Source organism: Gekko japonicus, unplaced genomic scaffold (assembly GCF_001447785.1).
Source record: "Gekko japonicus isolate JY-2015 unplaced genomic scaffold, Gekko_japonicus_V1.1 scaffold947, whole genome shotgun sequence".
NCBI classification, from domain to species: Eukaryota; Metazoa; Chordata; class Lepidosauria; order Squamata; family Gekkonidae; genus Gekko; species Gekko japonicus.
In genome coordinates, this window is record NW_015159742.1 from 455332 (window position 1) to 474112 (window position 18781).

General features: G+C 47.5%; 1 protein-coding gene across 1 annotated transcript in view; it reads right to left on the reverse strand.

The window, feature by feature from the left end:
- Positions 1 to 1281: 1281 nt before the first annotated feature.
- BAZ2A (bromodomain adjacent to zinc finger domain 2A) overlaps positions 1282 to 18781 on the reverse strand; it is a 45065-nt gene continuing 27565 nt past the window's right edge. Inside the window, exons 15-29 of the mRNA XM_015429772.1 lie at positions 16989 to 17203; positions 16448 to 16522; positions 15869 to 16034; positions 15371 to 15430; positions 15017 to 15161; positions 13874 to 14454; positions 12441 to 12666; positions 8478 to 8633; positions 8208 to 8371; positions 7012 to 7295; positions 4131 to 4263; positions 3765 to 3911; positions 3236 to 3474; positions 2806 to 2949; positions 1282 to 1669 (exon numbers count right to left, since the gene is read on the reverse strand). Of these exons, the coding sequence (XP_015285258.1) occupies positions 1501 to 1669; positions 2806 to 2949; positions 3236 to 3474; positions 3765 to 3911; positions 4131 to 4263; positions 7012 to 7295; positions 8208 to 8371; positions 8478 to 8633; positions 12441 to 12666; positions 13874 to 14454; positions 15017 to 15161; positions 15371 to 15430; positions 15869 to 16034; positions 16448 to 16522; positions 16989 to 17203 (2904 nt within the window). The 3' untranslated portion in view covers positions 1282 to 1500. The remainder of the gene's footprint in view (positions 1670 to 2805; positions 2950 to 3235; positions 3475 to 3764; positions 3912 to 4130; positions 4264 to 7011; positions 7296 to 8207; positions 8372 to 8477; positions 8634 to 12440; positions 12667 to 13873; positions 14455 to 15016; positions 15162 to 15370; positions 15431 to 15868; positions 16035 to 16447; positions 16523 to 16988; positions 17204 to 18781) is intronic.

The window sequence follows — 18781 nt, forward strand, 5'->3', positions numbered from 1 at the left end:
CCTTCTCAGGGAGGAAACACCTACATTCGACTGGGAGTCATGTTCCAGGCAGGAAACAAGCAATCCCACCACGCACGCACAAAGACAAGACTTCGGATCAATCTTCGTAGACAGTAGCCATCCCTGAGGAACAACACCGGGGAAGGGGGGGGGGAGAAGCACTCAATAAGGCCAGGAACCCATGACACAATTTCCACAATTCCTGAGGAGCTGACAGGGCGATCCCAAAATACAGTCCTTCCCTCCCAAATGCATGACCCACTCACCCCCACTCCTGCAAGTTTAGGAGTGGTCTTTTATAGCCTAGTGACAGTACAGCACACTACCCACGGACAGAGGGAAGATGAGCCTGTAATACAAAGGTCTACTCTGGGGTGCAGCAATCAATACATGAGCTTTCCCTGTTGGAAGTATTCCACGTGGAGTGGGAAGGTTCATCCAGATTAACTCTGCTTGGTTTGCCTAGCAAAAATATGATCTAGTCGATATCCTCTCCTTGCTGGACATTTGTTCTGGATTATTCCCATTTTGTTCAACTCCCTTAGAAACAAAATCTGGAATAAGCCAATGCTGAGCATGCACACGCAAACGGGGATATTGATCTGGATTAACTGAGGCAAGGGACATAAAGACCTCATGTACAGGAGAAGAGACGAAGCTAGGGGATCACTGCTCAGAGGAAGCCCTAGGTCCTCCTGGATAAACAAGGAACATGTGGCTTGAAGGGACACCGCGCATTACAACAAGACCCTCAAAAGAGAAAGCTCACCTTGCACCCAGCAAAGCACAGCTCCCTGCCTCCCCCCCCCACTCTTCCCCTCTCCCTCAATATGCTGCAGCTCCAAACCAGACCCTTGGTTTCAGAAAGAAGTCTGGAGAATAAAGGAATTAGTCACAACCATGGTAGATGTTGGTAAGGAAGGAAGCAAGAATTAGGAGGGACAAGAGTTGGGGTCCAAGGTGGGTGGGGGAAGAGAAGCAGCATGTTTCAGTGTCATCAATGTTGTCATTCCCAGAGGCAGGAGTGATCTGCTTTTACACGTTTCAACGCAACTCTAAAAAGGAGGAAAACTTAACGTCCATGTTACTGGCCATTAATGCATGGTACTGACACTGCACAGAAAAAAGTGTTCTTACACATTCACTAAGAACTATTGCTATTATTAAATAGCCCCAGCTAAGGTGGGGTTGTGGGTGGTGGATTTTCCATCTGAAAAAAATGATTCCCCCCCCCCTCTCTCATTTCTTTTTGGCTTAGACAGTCAGAGAGTTTGTGTTGCTTGGAGCGAAGAGATGGGGGGGGGAGGGCTTCCGAGGATCCAGGCAGTGGAGAAGGCTGCCCCACTGTCAAATGCCAATCCAAGTCCAGGCATTGTGAGAGGGAAAACAAGGAACCAGCAGGTAGCAGGATGAACTCCAGATGAGACAGTGTGCAGCGCAGGGTAAAAAGGAAAGGGCTTCCCCATGGGCCCCCTCTCACCTCTCTCCATTCTGCTAGCTTCATGGGTTTGTCTCATGTTTTCCCTGATAAAACTCCTCCCACCGGCTCTCAAAAAACTTGCGCATGGCCAGCCCTGCCTTGCCGACATCCGACTCATCTTCATTAAAGGTCCGGCAGTTGTCAAACACCAAGACAGCATCAGCAGCAAACTCCTCGCAGCTCGTGTACCTGGGGAAGCAAAGCGGCAATCAGCTTTGAGGAGAGTCCAAGAGGCCCGACACGAACCAGTGGGGATTTAGCCCCTTCTGTCTACCTCTCATAGCTTGGAATCTCCCACCTCTAAAGGTCTATCCCTAATCCTCGCCTTATCTAAGCATGTGGGGGGGGGGAGAGAGAGATAAGGAAGATTAAGCTCCTAATTAAGAATCTGGGAAACAGAAAACACCACTCCTAGCAGTATGCCCAGATGAGCAGAGTTGTTTGTTTTTAGAGAACCTTCAAACTGTTTCAAGTTGCAACTGAAACTGCAGTTATTGCAAATGGTTTTATGCTCATGATACCCTAGCAATTCTCTGAAAAGCATTACAATCTTCAAGTGCCTTAATCTTGGGCTTTGCCACACATTAATTCTGTCCACTGCATCACCTCATCCCAATTCAATTCAAATTCAATTCAAATACCTTTTATTGGCATACAATATTAGAAGCATTTACCAATAATACAATCCAAAAGAAATTATAAAATAGATAGTCGTGGCTATGTCAGGCCTAACTCAAGTTGTCACAAGCTAGATTTGATCATACAAAAGATGCCTGAATCATAAAATAAATTGGCATTCTAAACTTTTAAACTTAAGTTTTTAGACTTATAAATTAAGAATCATTAATATGATCAGGGTCACTCTTCCGTTTTATAAAGCCATGGAGAAACTTAGCGGTCAGTTCAATTATCTCCAGATCTCGTGAAGCAAGGAGAAATTGTACCTTGATTCTATCCGATTGGCCTGCTACCAACCTAAGGGGGGCTTCTATAAAGTCCACCCGAATGTCATTTAACAATTTACAGTGTAAGAGTACGTGCTCAACAGTTTCTATTTCTCTTCTATTACATCCACAGAACCTGACTGAATAAGGAATTTGCTTATATCTCCCCTCAAGAATAGCAGAGGGGAGAACATTAAGACGGGCCAACAGATAAGCTCTACACATTTGCGGTGAGGTCAGGCAGAAAAAGTAATATGGTAGAATCACCTCATCTCAATGTTAAGTTGGGGCACCAAAGAGTCAGCTATTAAATCTACTCTTACATTTACAATGCTTGGCTTTCAAAACCCAGCTACGAACTACTTCTTTCCCCATACTCACCCGCCCCGTAGCAACCGTGCCCTCATGGTGGCAAAGTCCATAGGATTTTTGATGATTTTGCGGTAGCCAGGCACCAACCGGGGGTTGACAGGTTCCAAGAAGGGCCAGGAATGCTCATGTGACTCCATCTCCATTAGGATGATCCTGACAAAACAGGCCCAAGACATGGTAAGGGGACAATGGAACTGAGGAGGTAGTCAGTACAAGATGAAAGGCTCTTCCAAAGAGCAGCACTCAAGGACTTTGCAGGGCAAAGCCAATTAGGGATGAACTCCTCTCACAGCTGGAAGCAACTGTTTCTACTCCTTCTCCAACAAGCCACATTCTCCGTGCCCCCCCTCCCAATTCTCCATAATGTCTCCCTTCCCACCCCCACCACCCAATTCTCCATAATGGCTCCCTGTGATCCCAACTGCAAGGGAACACCTACTCGCAGAAGGTAAGGTCAGCACACTGGCCTCGTGTAGACACTCTTCTTCTTTTGGAAGGAGAGAGGCCTTCGCCTGAGTATCGGGATGGTACACTGGCCAGATTACTGCACTGCTGGGATGCTGCTGCCCGGGGGCGAGGGCTGGGCTCTTCATTCCCCAAAAAAGCACCAGCGCTATAAGCTTTCCGCTTCTTGCCCCGCCGGAGAGAGCCATAGTCATCCTGGTATTCTCCTTGCATCTGCAATATAGAAAAATGGTATGTGTGTGGGTATTTTTATTAATGCCTGGACTTGCTAGCCTTTCTGGGACTTTTTATTAACACATGGATTTACTTTCCTAAGGCAGAGTACCAAACATCCAACGTAATCTGTGAGGGATAATCCATATGGGCATGCACAGAACATGTATCCCACCCCCCACCCCCAACTATACACAGAGTGGACTGTGAGGAAGAGGAAATCCTGCTGGATCAAGAGCAGTCCAGGGAGCTTGGGGTGAGCCAGACTAGGGCCTCTGTGGAGCCAGCACCTGAGCAACGCAGAGGGAGCAGAACCAGTCACCAGCTGGCACCTCGGTCATCTTGGGCCGGTGGCAGTAGAGGTGGCAGCCACGGTCGCAGCTGTCACATAACAGCAGGTTCTCATCATCATCCCCTTTTCGGCACACTAGGCAAGTCTGAAAATAGGGGAAACGGGCAGCGGTGAGGACCAGCCCCAAGCCAGCCAAAACCCTATTCAAAGGATAGTCCTAGGCCAAAGCTGAGACCACTCCCCTCTCCCTTCCTGCAGTATCAGAAAAGTTTCATGGGTTATGTATTTGCATGCACTCATTTACAGGTGTTTATGTTTCCAGCCCTGAAACAACTCTAAGCCTGGCCCAATGTTCTTTCCTTACCGCTCTGACAACTGATTTCTCCCAAGCAATAGAACGTTCCAGCTGATAAATGCAGAGGGACACTTGGGCAGCACTGTGGCATCGCTCCAGTGTCTGGCGCCACGTCCGCATCCGGGGCGTGATTTCATACGTGCTGCAGAAGAAGAAAGGGGGGGGGGACTCTCAGATTTTTGTAGTGTGTAGGGGAGAAATCAGCCTTGCTTGGCAAAAGAAATTAGTAGCTTGGAGGCTCTGGGTATATCACCTAAACCTCAGTGGCGAGATTGTTATGAGATCTTAACATTCTCAATTCTGAGCCTTCCTGTGCTAGATCCTCTACATTTTATCATCTGTTACATTTACTTCTGAGTTTATTAAACTTGACTTATCTTCCATCCACAAGCTCACGTTATGTGAGGCAAAAGCTTCACATGATGAAAGTTGATATGTACACATTAGTCTTGGCTTCTTAAACATACCCACAGGAAAATGGGTCTTTCCTCATCCTTTTTCAGTCTGGGTTTTGTGCTGATAGGCGCACAGATAGCACTGGGTAGATTCTACAGCTTCAAGGGGAAAGGAAGAACTCCTGCTGATTGTGTTTACCAAGTGAGGTTTTACTGACATCTGACCGTCTCATTCACAGCCAGGTCCTGAAGCATCTGGTAATGGTCCTTGGTTGATTTTGGATTTATCCATCTCTACTCTGGCCAAGAGTTTCCTTCAGAGAAGCTGAGCCAACAGTTGGCAGTTATCTTGTGGTGCTCCCCAAGATTCAGTACTACAAGTGGGGATCCATGATACCCATGATCTCTTCCTTCCATGATACCCATGACCTTTATTCCTTCCCCCCATCACTGCCACGGGGCCCAACAAGGCTACCCAGGGTCACCCCTGCTTGGGGTTTTCTCCTGATCCTGAATCAGTGTCTGTGAAACTGTGGTGAAGTGCATGAGGTAAATAAGCCAAAGCTGAATTCAGACAAGATGGAAGTGATGTTGATTGGGAAAAAATATGTCCTACTACCTATGAATCTGTATAAAGTCAAAACTGACCCTAATCTGATCAGGTAAAGAACCATGGGGTGACTGTGGACCTCGCTACCTCTTTGAAAATCAGACTGTATGAGTCGCTAGGAGTGCCTTTTACCACTGACCCTAATCTGATCAGGTAAAGAACACAGGGGTGATTGTGGACCTCGCTACCTCTTTGAAAAGCAGACTGTATGAGTCACTAGGAGTGCCTTTTACCATCTGTCTCTATTCAGGAACTTTAGTTTCTTCCTGAGTTAGTGAGTCGAGCCACACCGATCCATGCTTCTGTAACTTCCAGGTTGGACTCCAGCAACATTCTATGTAAGGTTGCTCTTGAAGATTATTTGGACGTTTCAGCTCATGCAGCATACAGTGGCCAGTTTTTGTCAGGTGCTGGGCAGTGTGCACACACAATATCAATTTTACAAAAGCTACACTGGTTGAGGATTTGTTTTCAAGAACAATTTAAGAAGCTGGCTTTCACTTTTAAAGCCATTCACTACCCAAGTCCACCTCTCCCTACACAGACCGGCCCACCCACTTAGATCATTACAGCACTTCCTACTGAGCATACTTTCCGTCTGGGAGATCCACATCACCACTGTTTGAACTTTGGCTCTCTTTGTTACAGAATAACCTTCCAGATGGAATTCAGAGTCCGCAAACTGTAAGGCATTATTCTAATGAGCCTTTTCTGCCACTGCTCTTTGGACTATGCTCTGATGTTTGGGCCATTGACCCTGGTTGTTCTGTTTGGGCCATTGACCTGGTTGTTAAATGGCACCTAATGACTTTTCCACCAGCCCTTTGAGTGTAGTTAGAAGCAACATATATATTTATTAATATAAGTGAATAAAACGTAAGTTAAATATTACAGCCAAATGCATGTACTTAGTTTAAACAAGAGGTGGGACCCATGATACTCGTGTGGGGGGGGAAGTATTCCCCACAGCTCCCAGCCTGCAGAAGCAGGAGACGCGGCGGCAGGTGCGCCCAGCCTCCTTCTCCCTCCCCAGTGGCAGCGGCAAGGCCGGCCCACCAAGCTTTCTCCCTCTCCTAGCAGTGGCGGCAGCAAGGCCAGCCACCCGCCATGCTTTCTCCCTCCCCCTTCAGCAGCGGCGGCAGCAGCGAGGCTGGCCGGCCAAGCTTTCTCCTTTCCCCCCTCTCTCCCCAGCAGCAGCAGTGACGAGACCGGCCCACCAAGCTTTCTCCCTCCCCCCTCCCTCCCCAGCGGCGGCGGTGAGGCTGGCCTGCCAAGCCTTCTCCCGCCCCCCGTCTCCTGTGGCGGCGGTGGCAAAGCCTTCTCAGAGCATTCCCTGCGCAGGGAATGCTCCTTTACTTTTGGGGGGATTTAAGTATCCCTCCTATAGGGTTTTTTTTTACAGTTTTTAGATTTTTCTGCACATCTGAGGATTGCCCCAAATGTGCAGGAAAACCTCCCTGTCCCCCAGGTGCCCCCGATGTGCAGATTTAAATATCCACACGCAGGGGGCGCCTTGGCTATTAGATGTATAGATATAGTTCTAATTCGCATAATTTACATCAGAGGCAGAAATGACAAAGAGGTTCATGACAGAGATTTCTGATATTTTCCACTAAACCCCATTTACCAGTCAATGTTCTCCAGATTTTGGACATTCACCGTAACATATACGTGTACTACTTTCCACTGCCTACCAGAGTTCATTCCCAGAACCACTGCAGCACTTCTTTCTCACTTTATCACTGCAAGCTGGCTACAGAAGTTATAAGAATTCTTATCTATAGACAGAAAAACACTCCCCCCCCCCCACTTCAAGAGACAGGACTACAACACTGATTCTCAAAGCCAAGAGAAATTCAGTCAACAGTGAAAGACTTTCACTTACATCTCTGTGGTTCCCAGCTCCAGGGTACTGGGATTACTCAGCAGAGTTTTTTCTGCCACCACCTCATGTGGGGGCCAGAGGGGCTCTTTGAGGTATCTCCGCTCCAGGTTCCGTTCCATGTCTGCCAGCCGAAGCACTGCTAAGTCTAGAGGGTGGGTGGCTTCACGCTGCAGGGCTGGTCCCTCACGCCGATTTTTTACGGTTATATCTTCCAAAGGCTCCAGCTTGTGCTCACAGTACCGCAAGTCACCTCGAAGAGAGTCAGGATCTGGACTTGTCCAGCCCTGTCAGAGAGACAAAGGGGAAAAAATCTGTGACAACGGTGTTGGGAAGAGGATGGCCACAGCATACTCTGGGAAACTCCAAAACTATTTGAAAGTCTGCAATTCAAGGACCACCCACAAAGAGCCACTGCAACTTGGATCTGCTTTTCAGGTGGTGCCCACACAAGGACAGCCAAATTTACCAAAGACAAAACGAAAGCAAAACAATTCAGATTACACCTCCCCTCCAGGAACCTACATGGCATTGCATTAAAGTTTCATAAGCAGGGAAACTATTCCCTGCCCCACAAAGTAAAGGTAAAGGTTTCCCTTGCTTGAAAGCCAGTCGAATCCGACTCTAGGGGGCAGTGCTCATCTCCATTTCCAATCCAAAGAGCCAGCGCCATCCAAAGACATCATGTGGCCGGCATGACTAAACGCCGAGGCACGCGGAACACTGTTACCTTCCCACCAAAGCGGTACCTATTTATCTACTTGCAATTTCTTGCTTTCGAACTGCTAGGAAGGCAGGAGCTGGGGCCAGAGATGCGAGCTCACTCCGTCACGCGGCACTCGGGTCTTGAACTGCCAAACTACAGACCTTCCGGTCTGCAGCTCAGCTATCTAAAACTTACATCACAGTTATATCTAAAACTTACATCAGGGAAGACCACAGGAAGCAGGACAAAAGTAAAATAATCCCTCTATGGCTCATAGCGATATTTCTAGATGGCCTGAATTATTTCCTCAACATGATAACCCTTGATTTTCTAACCCATGAAAAGATTAGACTTTCATGCAGGGCCTGAGTAATTACAGCAGGTCTTGAGACCATCAGACACCTCCAGAATGGCATAAGCAGCATAAGCCACCCTTCATCACACTAAGAACATAAAGAGGGATTCAGAATCTCTGCACTGTTGCGCTACATACTCGTATCTGTAGGTCAGCCATCAGCACCCGCTGCTCCAGTTCCTCCACCCACTGAAGCACAGAAAGGTCCATCTCAAAGGCTCGCTCAGCCATTGACCACTGGGCCAAGGCTTCCTGAGAGACAGGGTGGCCAGCACCCTCGGGGTGAGTCTGGAAGATGGGATCTAGGTGGAAGCCAAGTAGAGAGAGATTCAGTCAAGAACAGAAATGCAGTGGCACAGACACTGGGCTGACTGTGTCCCTCCAGCCCACAGGCTAGGGAGTGCTTACCATTGGCAGCTCGGGCACACACCTCCCGTAGGTACTCTTTGTGCTTGGTGAGGTGCTTATGCAGGGCTTTTTCACGGATCCCTCGCAGGTGCAGAGCTTGAATTACAGCCTCCAGCTCCTCCGGATCCTGCAGCCACCACCAGCCACTCTGCATCTCTGGAACAGAAGAAGCAAGCTAGAAGCAAGCCTTTTGCCACTGATTATTATAATTATTATTACTATTATTTATTAGACTTATTAAACGCCCCATCCCAATTTGTCCTGGGCTTTGTGAGATTTACAACATGGTGTTAAGCCTTAGAAACAGTGTAAAAATATCAGATGTCATAAGATTAACAATATTAAAAACCAATTTAAAACATTCAAATTCAAGATGGTGTCACTAGCAACTATAACAATTGAAAAAGTGGAGTTCTGAAAAAAATTTTGGTCGTATCCTGGGTTCTTTTTGGTTTATTCTATTGCTGGGGGTGGGTGCCAGCCATGTTGGAAAACCGTTGCTATCCCTAACCAAAAGCCTGGCGGAACATTTCTGCCTTGCAGGCTCTGTAGAACTGCATAAGGTCCCACAGGGCTCTGACTGTAGTAGGCAGAGAGTTGCACCAGGTTGGGGCCAGGACCGAAAAGGCCCTGGTCCTTGGGGCTAGGGATCACCTGTAGGTTGTTATCTGCAGAGTGTAATGCTCTTCTGGAGACATAGTGGAGATGGTCTCGTAGATAAGTTGGTCCCAGACCACTCAAGGCCTTAAAGGTTAATACCAAGACCTTGAACTTGACTCAGTAGTCCATTGGAAGCCAGTACAGCTGGCACAACACTGGTTGAATTCTGTGACGTTCCCATCAGGACTTTCTGGATCAGCTGGAGCTTCCGGGTCAACCTCAAGAGTAGGCCAGCATAGAGTGAGTTATAGTAGTCTAATCGGAGGTGACCATTGCGTGGATTACTGTGGCTAGGTCAGGGTCCGACAGGAAAAGTGCCAATTACCATACCTGGTGAAGATGGAAAAATGCCAGTTTGGCAATATGCATGACTTGGGCCTCCATAGTTAAGGAGGTATTCAAAATTACGCCCAAACTCTTGACGGATGGCACTGGTTTTAATGGTGCTCCATCAAGAGATGGAAGCCTGGGCTCCAATCCTGGGGCTCTTCCCACCAGCCACAGAACCTCCGTCTTTTCTGGATTCAGTCTCAATCTGCTCTTTTTTAACCATCCCACCATGGCCTCCAGATGCTCAGCCAGATTTTGAGGGGTGGCAGACGGGTGGCCGTCCAACAACAGATACAGTTGGTGTCATCCACATATTGGTGGCACCCAAGTCTGAAACTCCATGCCAGCTGGGCAAGGGGGCATATATAGATGTTAAATAACATCGGGGAGAGGAGTGCTCCCTGTGGAACCTCACATAGCAGGGGCTTCCTAAAGGACACATCCCCGCCCAGCACTACCCTGTGTCCCCAACCTTGGAGAAATGAGGAGAGCCACTGAAGGGCTACCCCATGAATTCCTACGTTGGCAAGGCAGTGAGCCAGAAGATTGTAATCGATTGTGTCGAATGCCTCTGTAAGGTCAAGCAACAGCAGCAGCGCCGACCTGCCTCAATCCAGATCAATCCAGAGGTCATCCATTAGGGCAACCAGCACTGTCTCTGTCCCGTGGCCAGGGTGAAAGCCGGACTGGAATGGAGCCAATGCCAATGTGTCATCCAGGAAAGTCTGTAGTTGCTTGGCTACTGCTCTCTCAATCACCTTACCCAAAAATGGTAGATTTGAGACTGGGTGGTAATTGGCTGGATCTGAAGGATCCAGTCATGGCTTTTTCAAGAGCAGTACTACCACAGCCTCCTTAAGATCCTCTGAACAGACCCCTGTCTCCAGGGACAGACTAACAATGAACATCAGAAGGCCCCATATCTTCCCACCGCTGGCTTTAACCAGCCATGAGGGACATGGGTCAAGGGGACACGTGGTCGGCCTGACAGCACCCAGGATCCTGTCAACATCGGCAGAGGAGAGGAGGCTGAAAGAATCAAGAACTGAATCCAAAGACAGCCAAGGGGCCTCTAGTTCACATACTGTGTCAACATTGGCAGGTAAGTCACAGAGGAGTGACAAGACGTTCTCAGCAAAAAAGCTCGCAAATGCCTCAGCACTAATAGTCAAACTACTGCATCTATTTTGGTGTCTCTCCGTACGAGACGTCTGAGACCGAATCACCCTGAATAACTGTGCTGGGCGAGAGCTAGCAGATGCGATGGAGACTGAGTAGAATTCTCTCTTTGCAGCCTTCACTGCCATCTCATAGGATTTCATAAGTGTCCTATAAGATGCTCTTGTAACTTTGTCACAAGTACACCACCAAACTCGCTCAAGGTGTCTAAGCTCTCGCTCCATTCCCACTAAGTTCTACAATATACCAGGGAGCTGTTCTAGAACAAGAACGCAGAGGATGTCAGGGGCAACCTCATTGATGGCTTCAGAGAGACGGAAGTTCCAGCTCATCTAATCAGGCACCGCATCCGATCCCACAGAGCATTCTGGGATCCTATTGGATCCATTAGTCTCCATGGGCGAGCATAAATAAGCTCGCCGCCTAAACAGGAGGGAGTAGAAACACCCATCCGGGCCTTCAAAACCAAGTGGCCTGACCATGGCACTTCTTATTTTGAAGTCAGATCCACATCCATCCCCATGCCAAAGATCAAATCCAGTGTGTGGCCTGCTTTATGCGAGGGGCCTGAAACAAACTGGGAGAGTCCCAGTGCTGCCATTGAAGACACCAGGTCTGAAGCCTCAGTAGAGGCAGCAGCAGCAGCGTCTCCACAGACACTGAAGTCACCCAGAATTAACCATTTCGGGAACCTCAAGGCCCAGTCGGCTACCACCTCTAAAAGGCTCAGAAGGCTGTCTGCCGGTGCACCAGGTGGTTGGGACACCAGGCAGATTGCCAACTCTCCTCAGCATCCCACACCAGTTCAACACCATCAGTACCGGTGATCTTTGAAACGGGGAGTGGTTTGAAGGAGAAAGCCTCCCGGGTGAGTAGTGCTACCCCCATCCCACCCCCAAGCTCGAGACTGATGGAGGACCGAGAAACCTGGGGGGGGGGGTTCTTTGAAGGCGACTGTTTCACTCTCCTTAACCCAGGTCTCGGCCACACAAGCCAGATCCACATTTTGCACTGCAATATAACCTTGCAGCGTTCTGGTCTTATTAGTTATGGATCTGGCATTGCACAGAGTCTAACATCCTAGCTTCCACACCAACGTGTCTCAGGACAGGACGAAGGTTGGGAAGAGACCAAGCATGTCCATGTCTCAGTCTCTTTCCATGCCATAACCTTTTCCCACCGTCATACCAGCAGGAGGACTAGGAACTCGTTCTTTAAAGTTGACACTCCCCTGGATTTTGTATCAGAGTTGAGGCTTTAGCAACTAGAGATAGTGTGGGGATCACTTAGGGGATACAGGAGTTGAAATTATATATATAATTTATGTGCTGCCTTCTTTCCTAAGACTCAAGATGGCTTAGCATCAAACAAGATGCAAGAACACACACAAATAATAGTCCATTGAAAAGATTTAAATAATACACGTTAAAAATGAAGCCAGATCTGCCAAAACAGATCTCCACCAAACACCCTCTGAAATAGAACTGTTCTACATGCTTTCCTGAACGTAGCGAGTGAAGATGCCCTTTGTATCCATTCTGCTAAGCCATTCCACAGGACTGGACTTGCCACAGGAAAAGCCTGCAACCGGTCTGTTGTCAGGTGGACAATCCTGAGAGAGGGCACTATGAGGAGAAGGCTCTCTGGAAAATATAGCAAATGGACCTCCTGCAAATGAAAAGCCACCTTGTCCTTCTTCTTAATGGGCCTTTTTCAAACCACATCCAATACGTTTTTGCCCACTTCACCCCCAGGTACAAATTATATAATGGAAAGTATGTGTGTTGGTCTTACCTGTGGGGATAGGCTGTGCTGTCAGCTGTGTCAAGTATTTCTGCTCAATTTGCTTGAAGAGTTTAGTGGGGGGGCGCCCCCGTCGTCTGGGCTGTCCTAGAGGTTCCTGGGCCTTACTGGGGCTGTCCCTGGCTCTGGAGCAAGTACTGTGACTCCTGGAGCCAGAATGAAGAGGAGAGGAGGCCAGTAGTGGCAACGCTGAGCTGGCTGAGGAGAAGCCATTTAGCTGTAGGAGAGGAGAAAAATAAGGAGGCACCAAACTAAGCAATAGCGTGTCACAAGGCTCTTGTGCTGGGGGGAGGCCTCAAATGAAAGATCATAATATGTTTCCAAAACGATAATCATTGCCAGAGACCAACACCAGGAAGGATGGATATTAGAAAGACTAGATCCCCTACAGCTGACAAAAGATTGGCAAGGTACCATTCTAAAGAGAAGATCATATACCTAAACCAGCCCTCAGAGATACCTCTTCAGCATTTTTCTTAAAGGTCCCACCATTTTACTAGGAAGCTCAATCTACTGCTGAATTCCTTTCACAGTTAAGAAACCCTTCCAAATAAAAAGCCTTCCTTCCTTTAATTTCTCTGTGAATAGTATGGAAGGTGTTCCCCCTCTGATACCAGATGTTCCCAAACTCTATGAAAGACCGTTCATAGAGACAACTAGAGTGGCAGGGTCCAACAGCTACCTTGAAGAGGTCAGAGATGCAGTCTGAGAAAGAAGCAGTGTCCCCATCCTAAGCCCCAAGCATGGTCATGCGGGTACAAATTGCAACTGTTATATGGGAAGTGCCCATACATAAGGAAATTCTCTCAGGATGCGAAGTCTCTACAGTTGCCATCCCACCAAATGGGGGCGGGGTTCCCCCCCACACACTTTCGGGGCCCCAAATCCGCTGCCTCTCAGCTGGCCAGGGGGGCAGCCCCGCCCCCAAGAAGCCCTGTCCGCGATGATGTCATTGTGCAGCACACATTGCACAGGGCACGTTGCAGGGGGATGCTCTAGCATTTGAGAAAAACCTCTATGGTAACCAGGAAGACAACAGGAGCAGACTCCCCCTGGAACACAGTAAGGACCTGGCAACCCTAGAAGTCTCCAATCCTAGACAGAACAAGGCCTTTAATCAGGGCTTTTTTTCTGGAGGAACGTGCCAGAACCTCTTCGACAAAATTCTTTTAAAAATGTTTAAAAGTTCATGAGTTTTCAATATATATGTAGATTGAAAACTCCATTTCCCTCTTGAGAGTTCCAGCGCCTCTTTTTCCACAAAAAATGCCCTGCCTCTAACCCAGAACAGAACAAAGGCAGTTCCTTGTACCTGTGTCGTCGGGCCCCCCCGCCCCCGCCCCCGAGTTTCCCTCTTTTCCCAACTGCTCCAGCATAGGTCAACGTTGGAAGCTAGTAGGGTGAGATTTCTAGCTGGTGCTCACCTGCCGGGCTGAGGCCTTTGGCTGGTCCCTGGTAGGAGGCTTGCACAGCTGGGGAGCAGCTTTTGGAGAGGGGTGGTCAGTGGAGGTAGCAAGTGGAGAGTCATTGCAGGATGCCCTGGGCAGCAAATTGAACCAGGCAACCTGGGTTTCTGTGGCACTTTCATCCTCTGCAGCGGAGTCTGGCAGTTCCTCTGAATGGACTGGGTCCCCTTTTCCAGGGCTGCTGTCTGGGGTGAGCACAGAACTGTTGAACAGCGAGGATGCCTGCTGTGTCTGGCTAAGCCAGGACAGGAAGGCTGACTGACTGAGGTCATGCTGTGACTGGCCCAGTGACATGGAGTCCTCCAAATATCCATTGATGGGCACAGGTGTGGACTCATCCAACTTGGGATGGAGCGCCTCTGATTGCAGTGACCCCACATTGTCCCTCCATGGCCGGCTCCATGACCATGAAGTTGTGCAGTTCATGTGATCAGTGACTGGTGTCTCAGTGGTCTCCTTCTTAACTGGTGATTGCTCATATTCCTCCTCCTTTGAAGCCTCTTCCTTCTCCAGCACGTTCTTGGCTGGAGCTACTGGAGCTATTTAAAAAAAAAAATGTAAAGGTGAGCTGAGGCATCACACATTACAAGTGCCCAGTTACCTTTGTGCCCCTTCTGAGTTGCACAGAAGCCTTGGAAAGGCTGCAGTATAAAGTACAGTTTGCTAATATACCACCTTCAGAAATAGTCCTCCCACTGGAATAGATCCCCCCCCCACAAAGCTCCTCAGTCAAGGCTGCTATCCATTCCTTAATATAATCAGCCAAAAACAATAGCTCAATTTAGAAGGCATAATACAGTCAAAAGGGCAAAAAGAGACATTGCCTACTTCTACTCTATTCTTTTTTGCCTGTAATCCCAGATTGCCCCAATGGCTCTTCTCTGAACTTACCACATTAGTTCTTGACCTATCTATCCTACCAGCTATAACTAATTCCTTCCTTGTGAGCACAGCTTCTAAAGGAAGAAGGAGCAGTCCCGCTTCGGAGACACAAGAGGAATCTATTTTTCCTCATCAAACTAAGAGATGGGATTTGTAAGGCCTTCCTGACATTTTTTTTAAAGGAACAAAAAACAAAGATACACTGTAGACGCATCGTACCTGTTGAGACCTCACAGCCTTCTACAAAGATCCCACTCAGATGGGGCAGAACCCAATACCGGCGTCGATATCGATCCTGCCCAAGCGATGAAGCCCGCAACAACTGTGAGGCATGCAGCAGCTTCTTGCGGAAGAACATCTGGCGCTGCAGCAAGAAGAGCACCACAGATGTTAAAGATCATCAGCAGAGGAAGCTCTAGTGACAAAAGCAGGCAGCAACATACGACCAAAAAGCTTTCCTACTGCCAATCCCCAACCTAGAACCAATCACTGCCGACACCCACGAGGCCTAGCAGAAACCACAGCTTCCTTCCCAGTTCGGATTTACTCAGCTTTTCAACCCCAAACATTTACCTTAGAAAGCTTTTCAATTTGTCTTTCCAGCTCAGGCACACTGGAAACTGGAGTGTCATTCTGAAGAGACAAGCAAAGAAATTAAGGGTTTTACTTCCTTGAGCTTGCTTAACACGCTTTGGAAAGACAAAAACACATATGTGGGAATAAATTGGGAGGGTGTAAGAAGGAAACCCATATGACACATGTAACCACCAATGGCATAGCAATGTACACTGAGAGGCCTATTGTACAGGAAGGGATGCAGATGCCCAGTGAACACAGCCTCACCTCAAGCTTTAAGAACCGGGGGGGGGGGGTGATGTGCCGTTGAGCATCCTCATGTGAGGATTACTTTTATACAAGGCATGCACCATATTAAAGCAGTCCAATGGAAGTTACATCAGTTTCAGTTATTCTGTGTCTCTCTAGTCCCACAGGACCAGCACAGACCCCTCCAAACTTGTTATTCATTAATACAGAAGATGTTCAGTGGCACAACATTAGTCATGAAATCACCTCATCATCTTTACGGGTCTTGTACACTCTGCTCCTTTCCTCCTCTTCCACTTCCATGTCCTCATTCTCTTCTGTGATTCGTGAGCTTCGCCGCCACCGGCCTTCCTCCAAGCCACTGATTTCTGACTCAGGCCGTCCTGTCTTCTTGGCTAGGGCAATCTTCAGCCTAGTATGGAAGGGGCATTATGCTTTAAAGCAACAACTTTTATGGTGTTCACTCAGGGCAGGAGTTACAATATAGGGGCCCCTGTCAGCTCACACAGTCTGGCATTAATTTCCCTACTGGTGTCCAAGAACTTTCTTCAGATGACCCACAAAGCAAGGGGACCAAAGCTGGAAGGGCTTTATTCCTATCCTCTATCCTCCAGAAAACCAGACAGTAGAAGATAAAGTAATTAATAATCATATGGTCACAGATAGATTCCACAGCACAAGGAATATTGTGCTAATCTAATCTCTGCCCAGTATATTTTCATGCACCTTCAACTAAAAGTTTTATCCACCTCACACATCAAACTTCTGAGCTTTCTTCAGTCACCCAGATTATGCTGGGCCAAAGTTAAACACACTGGTACCTACCTGCGCAGCTTGCCCTCAATCATCCATTTGTTTCTCCTTTGGGTGGACATGTTCTCCAGAGTCTTGTCAATTTCGCTGTGGAGAGGGAGATATAGAGGATTAGGAACGTACATGAAAGAAGGGCTTTATTAATTGCACAGGACAGGACAGGAATCTCCTTCAACCAACTCTGACATTCAGAACATTTCATATTGTTAAATTCTGAGTTGCTGTGTGCTGATGAGAATACAGAAATTCTCAACACAGTGGTCAAGCTTCTATCCTGGCAGTGCATTCTCTAGCACTCTGCAAGAAAGTTACAGCACAGGGAGTTCCTGTCTGCTTCCCAGTTAGACCACTATAGTCAGGAAACAAGATGCATGCTGGGATGCCTCTAATCTTCACAAAACATGGGCCGAAAGATGCTGAATTAGCTCCCTTGTAAACTTTCCCATCTATGCATATGGTAACAGCATCATGGGATTGTAATGCAGAGCAGATTGTTATGTAAATATGTCCCTAAGACACAATTCAGAATGTTTCCCGGTCTACTACCACTTACTTGATAATACGGACACTGCTGTTAAGTTCGTTGACCAAGAAAGCCAGGACAGAAGCCTTCCTGTCTGGGGGCAGTGCCTGGAAGGGTTTAGTGCGCAAGCTGTCACACAGATCCTCATCTGCCCCATAAGCCATGAGGAAACAACGAAGGATCTCTGACACAGTATCACGGTTCAGGCTTATCTCAGAAAGTTTCTCACCAAGGATCTTCAGTGACTGGAAAGAAAAAATAAAAGAATCACCAAAGTCACTCAGCTAAAAGTCTTTCACACACACACAAGCTACTGCTTCGATGTCAGCAATAAGTACAAACCAAGGAGAGAAATAAGAGCACCATTACCTTTACCTATAACATTCATGTTCCTCTATCAGGCCGACTTGACCAAAGCACCCTCAAAACAAAGTCCAACTGAGAACAAGCAAATAGCACCCTTGCTAGGTCATACTGCAGCGGAATTACACAGGAGTAGAATAGCACGTTAAAAGATTAATGAAAATTATTCCAGCATAAGCTTTTGTGAGCTCTGACTCATGACGCTTTAACTGCAATAAATTTTGTTAAGGCACCACCAAACTCCCAGTTAACCTTGCTAGGTCAGGTTTTCTGCCATAAGTGTTAACAGACCAAAAGTGAGAATACTACGAGAAAAGAGGGACTTGACTGGAGCTTTTTGTTTACTGCTGATATGCAATATACAGTGTACCATGGAATGTGGTAGGAATGTAGTACTTTATAGATAGAATTCAAAATCCTGAGAACAGCAGTTTTCATTACACCCCTCACCCCCGATAAATACTTGCAGGTGGGTAAACATTGCCTGGTAAAACCTCAGACACCGTGTGTTAGGTTGAGGCAGATGTCAAGTGGCTGGGGCAGGAATTCAGTGGCAAGGAGTGCATACCCTGCTCTGGTGTGGTCAATTCCTCTTTGGGGCTAGCAAGCATTGCAGATATCTTTATTCTCTATGCCTCTGTGCTCTGTTGTTATTGACATATCTCTTGGTGCCTGCTGCCCCTCTGCACCAACAGCCTATCTGGGGGCTTCCCTTCCTGCTCCACGGAGGTCAGTGGACTAGGTTGACCTGGCCACTTCATCTGGTGACTAGGCGGCTGAAGGGAAGCAACCACAGAGAGACAGAGTTGCCTATGAAGCGGTGGAAATTGACATGGAGGAATTTTTATTTCCCACTCCTAACTAGCTAAACGTAACAGGGTTGGGGTGGGTATTATGAAGCTGAGTAAAGTTTAACAGAGTATGCTGTGGTTAAGAGCATTACACTGTTGCCACAGAGTTCCTCAAAAAGTCAGAGATTGTAGAATAGAGAGGACCAGAACTGGGAGGTTCCTCCTCCCACTGGAAGGTCTAGAGATTCAATGTCATCTATGTGGTCCTGCCCATACAGTAAGTGGGAATATAAACCTGGCCAGAAACCTGGCCTTTCCTTGACAGAGGACCAATATTCTCTAGAACCTTGATGGATGCACTAGAAACAATATTCCACAGTTTGGAACAGGATGTTGGCCACACCAGAGTCATTAGGACATTAGTCTGAGATTTGAGATAAACTCAAAAACACTGTTGTTCCCCTCAACTGTGTTAAATGCAAGCATCTTGCAGTAACATTTTTTCCAGACAAACTAATGCTTCTGTTTTCCTCCATTCTGGAGAAGTGTGGGGAAACTAAGCTTAATTGCTTGCTATCTCACCAATTGCATTGTTTGGATCAGCAATCTTTTATCAGGTCATACTTTTGATGTGAAATTTCTTTTTAGAAACTGGAATGTGCAAGCTTT